At 44.4% G+C, this 12,701-nt stretch overlaps 1 protein-coding gene across 6 annotated transcripts in view; it reads left to right on the forward strand.

Moving 5' to 3' along the window:
• Window positions 1–12,701, forward strand: part of OTUD7B (OTU deubiquitinase 7B) — a 54,618-nt gene that overhangs the window by 34,704 nt on the left and 7,213 nt on the right. For 5 of the 6 annotated variants that reach the window (XM_026486606.4, XM_057310308.1, XM_026486605.4 and 2 more), the window contains 7 exons: window positions 1,528–1,755; window positions 3,424–3,525; window positions 4,292–4,419; window positions 9,122–9,234; window positions 10,877–11,004; window positions 11,310–11,459; window positions 12,074–12,188. In XM_026486606.4, coding sequence (XP_026342391.3) covers window positions 1,528–1,755; window positions 3,424–3,525; window positions 4,292–4,419; window positions 9,122–9,234; window positions 10,877–11,004; window positions 11,310–11,459; window positions 12,074–12,188 — 964 coding nt within the window. The remainder of the gene's footprint in view (window positions 1–1,527; window positions 1,756–3,423; window positions 3,526–4,291; window positions 4,420–9,121; window positions 9,235–10,876; window positions 11,005–11,309; window positions 11,460–12,073; window positions 12,189–12,701) is intronic. The other variant, XM_057310309.1, reaches the window with a different exon arrangement.

The raw sequence follows: 12,701 nt of genomic DNA on the forward strand, positions 1-12,701 counted from the left end.
AACTTGATGTGCTGTTTTTTAAAGTCTCTAAAATCTATTGAGAAAGGTAAGATGCAGTACCGTTTATATAGTATGTTCTTGTTTGTGTTTCTTAAAATGATATCAAAGCTATATTGCTTTTTTTTTTTAAGATTTATTTGTTTGTTTTAGAGAGAGAGCAGGGGGAGGGACAGAGGGGGAGGGAGAGAGAGTCTAAGCATAGAACATGTGGGGCTCTATTTCATGACCTCGAGATCACGACCTGAGCTGAAACCAAGAGTCACTCGCTTTAACTGACTGAGCCACCCAGATGCCCAGAGCTATATGTGTTTCTATGTGCATAAAAAATTCTAGAAGGATCCAAAGGTTGCCTCGGGGAAAGGAATCAGAAATTTTAAATAAGGGAGAGATTTCTTTGTAATACTTTACATCATTTGATAGTATTTTAATTTTTTACCATGGGCTTATGATGCTTTTTAAATACCAAAACAATAGTTTAAAAAATAACATCACTATAAAATAACTTTAGACAACTCTTGATTTACTTTGCTTGTCATCTCTGGCAAGTATTGGATTAAGAACTACTTCCCAACACAGTTTTTAGCTTTTGATAATCTTTATATAACTCAAGTCGTGCAAATGAATCATAATATGACACGGAGCAGATTATGATCACAGACTATCTGCTGGGGAATTGTAGGTGCCATGTAATCGAAACAAGTGAAATAGGGGCGCCTGGGTGGTTCAGTTGGTTGGGTGTCTGCCTTTGGCTCAGGTCATGATCCTGGGGTCCTGGGATTGAATCCCGCATCGGGCTTCTTGCTCAGCGGGGAGCCTGCTTCTCTCTCTGCCTGCTGCTCCCCCTGCTTGTGCTCCCCCCCCCAGACAAATATGTAAATAAAATCTTAAAAAAAAATAATTTGGGGCCCTGTCTACATGACTGTCTTTCTCTGGCATGTTAAGTGAGAATGACTGTACCTGTACATTTCTGATAAATATGAATCTAGAAAAGTTGTAGTAAATAATGTAAATAAATGTTATTGATGATAGATAAGAAAGTTTCCAGATGTGTAAGATTTATCCTTAATTTTCTATAATGGAAATTCTTTCCTGTATTCTCCAAAACTGTGAAAATTATCAGAGTGATAATTTGATGCAGTCTAGCCAAATGAAACCCCATTTCCCTTATTCCCTCTTTTCTCTACCAAACACTGACCAAGTTGCCAAATGAATAAGTCCCTGTTATGTTGGGAAATGGAAATTAAAAAAGACAGTCATGGGGAGAAGTTCAGGCAATTTCTTTTAAAAAGGGTAGAAAGGGGAATGTATATTTGGTGCTAATAGAAGTGCTTGTAAAAATACTACTTTCTATATTTCTCCACTTGTATTTGGATTGAGAAAGAGGGTTGGGAAATTTGGTAGCTAGTTAGACTCACAGTTTTTCCCTGCCTGGAAGAGGTAACCCTTGTCAAGAGGTAACCATCACCGCATGAGTAGAATGTTCTCTGGGCTGTGTATGTTCTAAGGTAACTCCGTTTCTCATTGCAGAAAAACGCCTGTCTAGGGGCATCTCCCACGCCAGCTCCAGCATTGTTTCCCTGGCCCGGTCCCATGTCTCCTCCAATGGTGGGGGTGGGGGGAGCAGTGAGCACCCCCTGGAAATGCCCATCTGTGCCTTCCAGCTTCCAGATCTCACTGTGTACAACGAAGACTTCCGCAGCTTCATAGAGAGAGACCTTATTGAACAGTCCATGTTGGTTGCCTTGGAACAGGCAGGTCAGTGAGTACTCCTTTTCCCGGGCTCTTCCCTCTGCTCTTCACCTGTAGGCAGCCACGTGGAGGGCCTGGCCTTGACCAGTAGCTTCCTGTCTAAGTGTGGGAGCGGACTGCAAAGTCAAGAGTCAGTCAGATCAACATGTACTGAGCTAGGCGCTTCTTTTCGGGACACAAATTAGACACTTTTCCCTGGAAATTTCCTGTTTGATGGTAGGGAAACCAGATATACACATGAACAGCCCAGGAATCAATATCTAAAAATCCATACATGGGGAAAAAAATACAAATGAATTATAATTGGCTCTGGAACACCCTTGTGACCAGAAAGAACCAATACTACAGATGATGTACAATGGTGATTAATTTAAAAGTCCCATGTGTTTATATGAGCCTTTCCCCGAAGATTTATTTACCTTTACAGTTGTGTTTGTCTTAAATGACTGTTAAAATGAGTTAATATGGTGGGACGAGGCTGCTGGGAATCTGGGAAAAGCTAGTCAGGTATTAAACTTCCTTAGAAGATGGGGCGCCTGGGTGGCGCAGTCGTTAAGCGTCTGCCTTAGGCTCAGGGCGTGATCCTGGCATTCTGGGATCGAGCCCCACATCAGGCTCCTCCTCTGGGAGCCTGCTTCTTCCTCTCCCACTCCCCCTGCTGTGTTCCCTCTCTCGCTGGCTGTCTCTCTCTGTCAAATAAATAAATAAAATCTTTAAAAATAAATAAATAAATGAACTTCCTTAGAAGAAAGACTGGGGCCTGGGAGGTGGGGGCATGGGAAAGAAGCTTTCATTTTTCATTTGTACCCTTTTATAGTAACTGTGTGCCTCTATTTATACTTTTTTAAAAAGTTAGCAAGTTATCTGGCTAGTGAGATCATAGGCCAGTTTTTCTTTCTGTCGACTTTTCAGTAATTCAAGAAAACTTTTAAGCACGATTCATGAAATATTTCCCTCATGTGAAAGGATCAGCAATTGTGGGATGACTGTACAGAATCAAGACTCACTTTCTGAGGTGTTTCATGTGCTTTGTCTTGTTGCTCATGTCTTTAAAGTCATACCACGTACAAGTTGACATGCTCTCAGATATGCCGATGATACTTACGTGACGCTGTGAATACATGTTTTGGGTTGTTTTTCTTTTACTGATGATGGATTTGTGCTGAGCTTCATTGTATGATGTTTACTGGTCTCCTGAGCAGAGTGAAGGAATCAGAGCCAGACACAGATTTCAACCTATGACCTTGGCCCCATCATCTAACCCAGAGTTGCTCAATCTCAGCGCTGTTGACATTTAGGACCAGATAATTCTTTGTTGTGTGAGCTGCCTGCTACGTTATATTATGTTTAGCGATCTCTGTGGCCTCTACCCACTCGATGCCAGTAGCATCCCCCCACCAGTTGTGACAACCAAACATATTTCCGATATTGCCAAATGTCCCCTTGGATAATGGTTAGATCAGGGGTCCCCATGTAAGAACTGCTGATCTCACCAGTCATGCTCTCCAGATTCTGATCAACTAGGTGTAAGTGAAGAGGGTATAAGGAGTAACAGAGATGGTTTTATTCTGGGTAGGCTTCCTAGAGGAGGCAAGTTTGGAGACTGTTTTAGAGCTAGCGAAGTGGGACGGGCTTTACGAATAATCTCCTCTCCTTTTCCTCCTGTTTCTATAGGGCGTTTGAACTGGTGGGTGAGTGTGGACCCTACCTGCCAGAGGCTGCTTCCTTTGGCAACTACCGGCGATGGAAACTGCCTCCTGCATGCAGCCTCTCTGGGTGAGCCTGAAGATGGTGTCCCGGGCCCTCAGAAAGGAAGCAGTAGAATTAAATCTCATGTGCAGGACTGAATCCACTAACCCGGATCTTAGGCAGAAGTGATCGTACAGGGTGTGCGTGTGCATGGGCATGCGGGGGGGGGGGGGGGAGAGAGGCCTGCCCTGGCCTTTCAGTCTTACTCAGAGAGCATGTGGAGGACACGGGATTTAGCGTGGGTCCCCCTCTGAGAGCTGCCCCCCAGAAGTATTGAGCAGGAAGTATGTAAGCAGGATACAACTATGTGTGTATATCATTCTACTTAATATTTATTCTTTTGGTATATAAAAAAGATGTTTTCATCAGTTTTGTGAGATTTGTTTACTTTAATTATAAAACTTACTTGTAATTCAATATGTTTTTTGCCTTAGATTTTTAAAAAGTTCTCTTTTTCAACCATCCCTCCGGCTTTGATGCTGATTGCCATGTGCCAGGCCAATCTTTTCTGCCGCTGCTCTGTATTTTAGTTTGTTAGACTTGCCTCATGAGTAAGGGGCTTTCTGTCCGGAGTTTGTAGGATGTAGTGTGTCCCCCACTTCTAAGTTCTTGAAGTTTCTGAACCTCCAGAGTAGGAACATCTTTTCTCTCATGATTAAGTCTCTCTCCCCTGAGTCACAGGGATTTCTTTGAACCTGGTCTTCAGCCTGATTTCCTTCATGCTAGGGTATGTGCATCATAATAAAGGTCGGTCGAGGTAAGATGTCCTCCTGGTGTGTTTTTCTTGCCACAGGCATGTGGGGTTTCCATGATCGGGACTTGATGCTGCGGAAAGCTTTGTACGCACTGATGGAGAAAGGGGCCGAGAAGGAAGCATTAAAACGGCGCTGGAGGTGGCAGCAAACACAGCAGAATAAAGAGGTGAGGGGGTTTGGGTGGGAGCCCCTTGTCCCCACAGTTCGCTACAGGAAGTGCTCAGTGCGCACCAGCAGGCTCTGTCTCCTGGTGCTTAATTGGCGGTACTCCCCTCGTAATCCTGGGAATTGTAGGAAATGCAGAAGACACCACAGGGCCCATGCCTTTCTGATACGGTCATGAGAACCAGTGTGGGGAAGCTGAGACCATGGAGGAGGGAGCTGACATTATGCTTCTCACCTGATAGATGCTCAGTAAGGCTTCAGTAGTCATCTTTTGCAAAATAAGATACGACAAGTCCACAGGATTTTTGTATCGTTTTAGGGCTTTTTGTTTATAGTAAGGCTCGACCAATTTTTAAGGACTTACGTTTTCAATTCTTATAGAAATGTAAATGCTTAAGAATTTTGTTGGCTGTATGTACTATTTGCTTTTCATACACTCTGTTTGTTTAAAAATTTTAAAAACGTGCCTGTTAAATTGAGTTTGAATGGGGTTTAGCCGATGTTGAGACTGCTTTTGTATAAGAAGGTAACAGTGGCCTGTTTGTACTTTTCATCCCCGTAACAGGTTGAGCCAACTATGGCCGGTGCGACAAATCCCACCAACAGTATTGTTAAAAAAAAAAAAAAATGTATTGGAACATAGCCCTGCCCATTCATTTATGTACGCTTGTTTGTGTGAAGTGCTTTCCTCGTGTGGGCTAGAACAGCAGCAGACGAGAGTAGTTGCATATGGCCCGCAAAGCCTGAAAGATTTACTGTCTGCAGTTATGGTTGAGCAATAAAAGAGTTTACCCACCCCTCACTTTAATAATGACGCTGCACATTTACATAGAAAGATAACAGTCTCCCTCTTTCTTTTTCCCCTGGTTCTCTGTCTGCTCTGCTTATCTTGCGCTGTCTGTGTGTATCTGGGGTTTTTTTTTGCCATGTATATGGCTGGGTGCTCTGGCATAAAAATGGGACTGTCTCTTCGGAAACTTCCCTTTTTCTTTCCATCTTCTTTCTTGTCCCCTTTTATTGTTCTATCATAACTGGCCATTATAGAGAACTAAGAGGTTTTTTTAATTATTAGGATTTTATATCCTGAAGATTAAAATATGAAGACAGAATGTGTCTTGTTTCTCTCTTAAAAACAAAGAACCCAATTGTTAAAATTGGGATGGTATTAGGATCAGAATGGTGTCTTCGATCAGCCAATCTGCCCCAGAGGAGTCCTGAGGGAAATAACTACACAGGGGCAAGGCCAGGTAAATGGCATTCTTCATTATTGCCACGTACCATGGCTCCCTGACGAGCTGAGCTGGACCTTGTGGAGAGCTTCTTTTGCTTAAGCTCGAGCCAGCCTCTTCACTATTGAATTCACACCATCTCCCTGAACCTTACATTTGACCACTCCAGAGTCAAGAAGAGGCCGGACTGGGGCATTCACCTATTAAGTAGAAGTGACAGCAGCAGTCAGAATAGGTATGCCCAATTCCAGCTGTTAAGCTATTGTAGTTATTTTAAAGGTGGGGTTAGATTATTATGGATTTAGCCAGGAGACCCAGAAATACCCAGGTTCTGTTCTTGGTCAGCCACCTGCTCCCCCTTAAAGTCTCCAGTGGAAATACATGCATAGAGAATAGTGGCTATCAAAGGAGCAATATTTTACTCCTTTTGCCCAGCACTTAGAAGTTCATACTGGAAATGTGGTGTAGAGAATTGTTTTAGTTGAGACTATTTATAGCATTATAGTGCACCTTGGGCATGGGAATGGAGGGAGGCATGAAGGACTGGGGGGCTTCTTTTAATCAGGACCAAACACCACACGAACTAAATTGGTTTTGATTTCCCAGGCCTTCTTGTTTTGTGTTGAAATTAGTGGTCAAACCCAATAAGGATGGGGCGCCTGGCTGGCTCAGTAGGTAGAGCATACGGCTCTTGACTTGGGAGTGATGAATTTGAGCCCCACCTTGGTGTAGAGATTGTTTAAATAAATAAACAACAGAATCAACCCAGTAAGGACTTTTTCAGGCTGGAAGGGTACGCCACCTAGTGGCTGTGTGTATGAAAACAGGAAGCTGAAATAGGTGAGAGGAAGACAGAGTGACCAGAGTATCCCGTCAGTACATACTGCCTGCGCATTGTTCTGTTTATTTTTTTATTTTATTTTATTTTTTAAAGATTTTATTTATTTATTTGTCAGAGAGAGCCCAAGCAGGGAGAGCTGCAGGCAGAGGCAGAAGCAGGCTCCCACTGAGCAGGGAGCCCGATGCGGGACTGGATCCCAGGACCCTGGGATCGTGACCTGAGCCGAAGGCAGACGCTTAACCAACTGAGCCACTCAGGCATCCCTGTTCTTTTTATTTTTAATTGAAAAGCTTTGTTACAGCATTTTACAAAGAGAACATAGCTTTGTCATTTTTTTATCATTAAAGTAAAATGTGGGCATGTGGGTGGCTCAGTCGGTTAAGCATCTGCCTTTGCTCAAATCATGATCCCAGGGTCCTGGGATCGAGCCCTGCATCAGGTCTCCCTGCTCAGCAGGGAGTCTGCTTCTCCCTCTGCCCCCGCCCCCCACTCGTGCTCTCTCTCAAATAAATAAATAAAATCTTTAAAAAGAAATAAAGTAAAATGTGCTTACAGCAGCCTTCAGTACTTCTTAGATTTGCTCCTCGTGCTCCTCATGTTTTCAGTGCGATTCTTTCTACTGTTAGTGTGTGTTCAAGTGGTATAAACTCATTTTAATACTAGTAATGTAAGCCAAATTATCTGCCAAATTATCATATACATCCTAAAGGCAAATGATATTTTTAAATTGTACCACTTCTCCGATCCCTTGATAAAAATTATAGTTTCACTCAGCATGTATTTATTAGTTACCGATCCCATCATAGGCACTGGTATATTGCCTGAAACATGGTCCTGGCCCTTAAGGGTAGGAGTAGGAGATGGACGTGTAAATACATAACTGTTCCGAAGTAACAGGTTACTTTGGTACTGTGATAAAGTCTGTACAGCAGTTGAGGAGGGAGGGCACAAAGGAAGGAGTGGGTCTACCAGGAAGGTTTAGGAAAGGCTGCATAGAAAAGATACTTGAGTTCTCTCCTGACAAGTTGAGAAATTGTTCATCAGGTGGATAGGAAGTGGGCTGCTCCAAGCAGAAGGAACAAGCCAGACAAAAGCTCAAGTATAAAGCAACTCCGTGCATTCAGGGAACTACAGCTAATGAAATGATGTATCAGAGAGGGGGGTAGGGGCCAGGAAGTGGACTGTGTATGCTACAGTAAAGGGGTTGTTTTTTTTTTTTTTTTAATTTTTTTTTTTTAAGATTTTATTTACTTATTCGACAGAGATAGAGACAGCCAGCGAGAGAGGGAACACAAGCAGGGGGAGTGGGAGAGGAAGAAGCAGGCTCATAGCGGAGGAGCCTGATGTGGGGCTCGATCCCATAACGCCAGGATCACACCCTGAGCTGAAGGCAGATGCTTAACCGCTGTGCCACCCAGGCGCCCCTTTGAACTATATCTAATAGGTCATGATCGTTCTTTTTTTTTTTTGATAGATTTTATTATATTTGAGAGAGAGCGAGCGAACATGAGCAGGGTGGGGGGCTGGTGGGCAGAGGGAGAAGCAGATTCCCTGCTCAGCGCTGAGCAGGGAGCCCGATGTGGGACTCGATCACAGGACCATGAGATCGTGACCTGAGCTGAAGGCAGATGCTTAACCGACTGAGCCACCCAGGTGCCCCATGTCATGATGGTTCTTAGAATAATTTGTAGCAGGAAGCAAACATCAGATTTTAATTTTAGAAAAATCTTCCTGGTAACATTGTAGAAAGTAGATCAGAGGAATGCATGACTGGAAGTAGTAAAACTAGGTAAGGGTCCAGTGCAGTAGTTCATGCTTAATAATTGTTGACTAAGGAATCCAGGTGTGGAGTGGGTAAAAGGAGAGGAGTCTTCAGTAAGTCCCTTGTTTCTAGCTTGGGTGTTTGGGTAATATTCAGCCCTATTCACTAAGGCAGGAATATAGGAAGAAGGGTGGGTTTTGGAAGAGGTGGGAGTTCAGTTTTGACTGTATAGAGTTTGAGGCAGTCATGGGCAGGTGGCAGTCTTCAGTAGGCAGCTGGATGTGAATACAGAGAGTAAGAGGAGGTCTGGGATGGAGAGGGAGATTTGAGAGTCCTGAGCATACAGATGGCAGTAGAGGAGATCATCAGAAGGAACCAAGGCTGCTAATGTTGTTGACACAAACCAATATTGTCGGGGTGGACAGAGTTAAGAGGGATAGGAGAGAGCAGTGGTGCAGAAACTGAAGGAGAAGGGAGTTTAATGAGGAGTTGAAATGCTGCATGAAGACTAAGAGAGATGAGAACCAAGGAGTCCACCGAATTCGGCAATTAGAAGGTCATTGTTCTTTGCCAGAGTCAGTTATGTGAAGTGGCAGAAGTCGGGAAGGGGTGGAGGCTGGAGGACAGAAAAGAAGCCAGGCTGAAATGGGCTGGAAAAGAATGGAAGAAAAAGAAGTGTGAGAGAGATCATGGACTATTCTTTTTGTGAAACTTGACTAGGAAAGGGAGAAGAGATTTGCCTTTGTGGTACACATTGTAAGCCAAGTGCTAAGAGAATAGGGAGTGGGGCAATGTGAGTGAGTTGGAATAGCTGCCGCCTCGTGAACCTCGCCTCTAACTGCTTGATCTCCCCTGCCTGTCTTTCATGTAGTCAGGGCTGGTGTACACAGAGGACGAATGGCAGAAGGAATGGAATGAGTTGATCAAGCTTGCCTCAAGCGAACCCCGCATGCATCTAGGTACCAATGGAGCCAACTGTGGTGGGTAAGTAATGCTAAGTGGGGGGAGTAGGAAGTAATCTTTACTGAGTCCTCAGTGTCCAAAGAACTTCGTGCTAAGAGGATGTTAGAAGGAAAGAGAGGCACCATAGGGGTGTAACAGCATGGTGTATTCTAGGAACTGCAAGTAGCTGGGCATTGCCAGAATACAGAGTGTGGTGTAGAGTGCTGGACGAGGCTGGATAACCAGTTTTGTGTGCCATGCTGACGGTTCTGTTGTACCAGGCTGAGGAATTAAAATCGTATCCTATCCGGACTTTGAGAAACTGCAGGACATGACTCAGTTTTCTCAATAAATATATTGCAAAGAATATAAAAAGGGAGAGGGAATCTAAGTTTAAAGACACTTAAATCAATGAGTGGGAACGTACGGACATTTATAAGACAGTTGGGGAAACGTGAACAGTGTCTATGTGTTTAATTACTGTTAGTTTTTTTTTTTTGAAGTGTGATACTAATGGTTATGTGGTTGTTTTTAAAAGGAGTCCTTTCTTTTTTTAGAGATAGAAACTGAAAAATTTATGGATGAAATGATGTCTAGGATTTGAATCAAAATAATGTGGGGTGGGGTGGGGACAAATAGGGAAATAGATCAAGGTCTAGGTGAAACGACATTGACCATGTGTTTTATAATGGTTGAGGCTGAGTGATGGATACGTGAGAGTTTAGGTATAATATTCTTTCTAGTTTTGAATGTTTGAAATTTTCTGTAATATAAAATTAAAAATTATAACCTATCCAGACTTTATTGTGCATAAGAATCATCTGGGAGGCTTGTTAAAGTGCAGATTTGGGGACCCCACCCTAAGGAAGTTCGGTTGAGTGGACTGAGCTATGGCCCAGAAATCTGCATGTGTACCAGGATCCGAGTGTTGAATGACATTGCTGCAGGGGGCAGGAAGCCACCGAGTTGTGTGGATGCGGGTGACAGGAGCAAATTCGTGTGTTTGAACGCACCGCCAGCAGAGCAGGTGATGAAGTGGAGGGCAGTGAGGCTGGTGCAGTTGTAGTAATCCAGGAGACAGGCCATGGGTGTGAACAAGAGTGGTGGGCTGCAGACTGGCCGGAGGAGATAGATACAAGAGACAGGAAGAGATGGAATCGGTCAAGCCAGGTGGCTAGTTAAGATGAGAGATAAAGAGGAGTAATTATTTCACAGATTTCTGACTAGGCTACTAGGTAGATAGGTTGAGGGTGAGATGCTCTTCTTCACATAAGGGAACGTAGAAAGAGGAATTTTTTTCTTTTTCTTTTTCTTTTTGTAGGACGTGATGTGTGTGGTAGGTGAAGTGAGGCTGCACAGTTCTGAGCTACGGATAAAGCAAATGGGGAAGGCTATTGAGCAAGATTGGTTTTAACAGAGGGGTTACCTCCAGATTCCTAACGCTACTTGAACCTCAGGGCCTTCAGATCTCTTTTCTTGGATTTCCCCATCTCTGAAACGGGACTAGAAATAGCCACGGTAGCATAAAATAATCAGCTATGTCCACGGCAGCCTTAGGATTAGAAAACCAGGAAAGGGCATTCCTCTTTTTCCTCTCTGCGGAACTGGTCTCCAGGGGTGTCTTGTTTGGTTTCCCCCCCCCTCCACTGCACCCCTTCCACTCTCTCCCCTCCTGCAACTCTAGGGTGGAGAGTTCAGAGGAGCCTGTGTATGAGAGCCTAGAAGAATTCCACGTCTTTGTCCTTGCCCATGTGCTTAGGAGGCCCATAGTCGTCGTGGCTGACACCATGCTGAGGGACTCTGGTGGGGAAGGTGAGTGACTCCTCCCTGCCCTGAGCACCTTCTGTTTGCAGAGCCTTGGGCTAAGCACTGGGAGGAGGGAAGGAAGGGGCTATATGGACCCTTGGGGAGAAACAAGGTGTACATTAGAACAATGCAAAATTCTCAAGAGATCAAGAGCAAAGCAGTTGGGGTTAACTGATGAGGCTTCTTAAGAAAGAATGATGAACCAGGGATTAGAGTGAGTGAAGGGGGAGCTCAGTTGGTATAGTGCGGTGTGGGGGTTACCCTGTAGGCAAGAACACATCCTGAAGAACAGTCTTTGTGGTTTGCTGCAGCATTTGCCCCTATTCCCTTTGGGGGAATCTATCTGCCCTTGGAGGTCCCAGCCAGCCAGTGTCACCGCTCCCCTCTGGTGCTCGCCTACGATCAGGCCCACTTTTCTGCACTTGTGTCCATGGAGCAGAAGGAGAATGCCAAGGAACAAGGTACTTAATGCAATGTTGGTGTCTTTGGTGTCTTTTGGTCTACTTTATTTTCACTTGGAAAAACGGAGGTGGGGGAGGGTGTAGGAGGGAAGAATTAAGTAGCGTGCAAACCCACACAGTGCACGCCGACACTGTTTTACTAAGCTAAAGATCCAGCAGGGCTTTTAAATTCAAATCAATACATTTTGACAAAGAGCTTTGGGGAAAAACACTGTAGCCTGCCTGTATTTGCTGCTCCCTGTTCTGGAGTAAAGCGTGTGTCTATTAAGACCATAGAACCTTCCAAGTGATGCTTTGCTGTTATTTGTCTTAATAATGACTTGGAATGTTTTTGAATCCACCTGAACTGGCAAGAACATCATGAGTGTTTGTTGACTGACTGGTGGGGAGTCATGGAGATCAGTGGCCTAAATTGTGTGTTGGCTAGTAAGGGAAAACAAGTCTGTCTGTTTTTGTTGCCAGTCTAATTGACATGTGAATTACGAACTGAGGAGTGAGCTCAGTTTGAGACCTGTGATATGATCCAGCCTCCTTTTTCGTGAAGTCAGTCTGTGTTCGGTTGCCTTCCTCTCTCCTTAAGGAGACTCCTTGATGACATGTTTCTTCCTCCCCAGCTGTGATCCCGCTTACAGATTCAGAGCATAAGCTGCTGCCCTTGCACTTTGCTGTGGACCCTGGAAAGGGCTGGGAGTGGGGCAAAGATGACAATGACAACGTCCGATTGGCCAGGTGAGGCAGGCGTGGCCTTCCCACCTGCTAAGTGTCTCTTCCACATACAGCATCCGTTTCCCCCGAGACTCTTCCTCAGCTCAGAGGCAAGACAGTCACATCCTAGCTCCGGTGTTTTGGGAAGATGGAGACATGGGGGACAGGTTGGGCACCAGGATTCTTGCAGCATGCAGCTGCTTTTTCTCCCCGTGAAAGAGGGAAATCTGGGATCGCAGCTTGTTCTTTCCTTAGAAATATGAGGCGTGTTCTTCTACTGATACATCCCAGAATCTCCGAAACAGTGACCAGAAAATCTAGGTAATCAAGTCACACTGTTTCTCCCAGCCCAAGCAAGAGGGCTTTTATTTTATTTATTTAAAAATTTTTTTTAAGATTTTAATTTTTACGTAATCTCTACACCCAATATGGGCCTTGAACTCATAACCGCAGGATCAAGTGTTCCGTGCTTTACTGACTAAGCCAACCAGGCACTCCATGGGGGGGGGCGGGGGGGGGGTGTTAAATAATTGACCA

Source organism: Ursus arctos, unplaced genomic scaffold, assembly GCF_023065955.2.
Source record: "Ursus arctos isolate Adak ecotype North America unplaced genomic scaffold, UrsArc2.0 scaffold_12, whole genome shotgun sequence".
Taxonomy (NCBI): Eukaryota; Metazoa; Chordata; class Mammalia; order Carnivora; family Ursidae; genus Ursus; species Ursus arctos.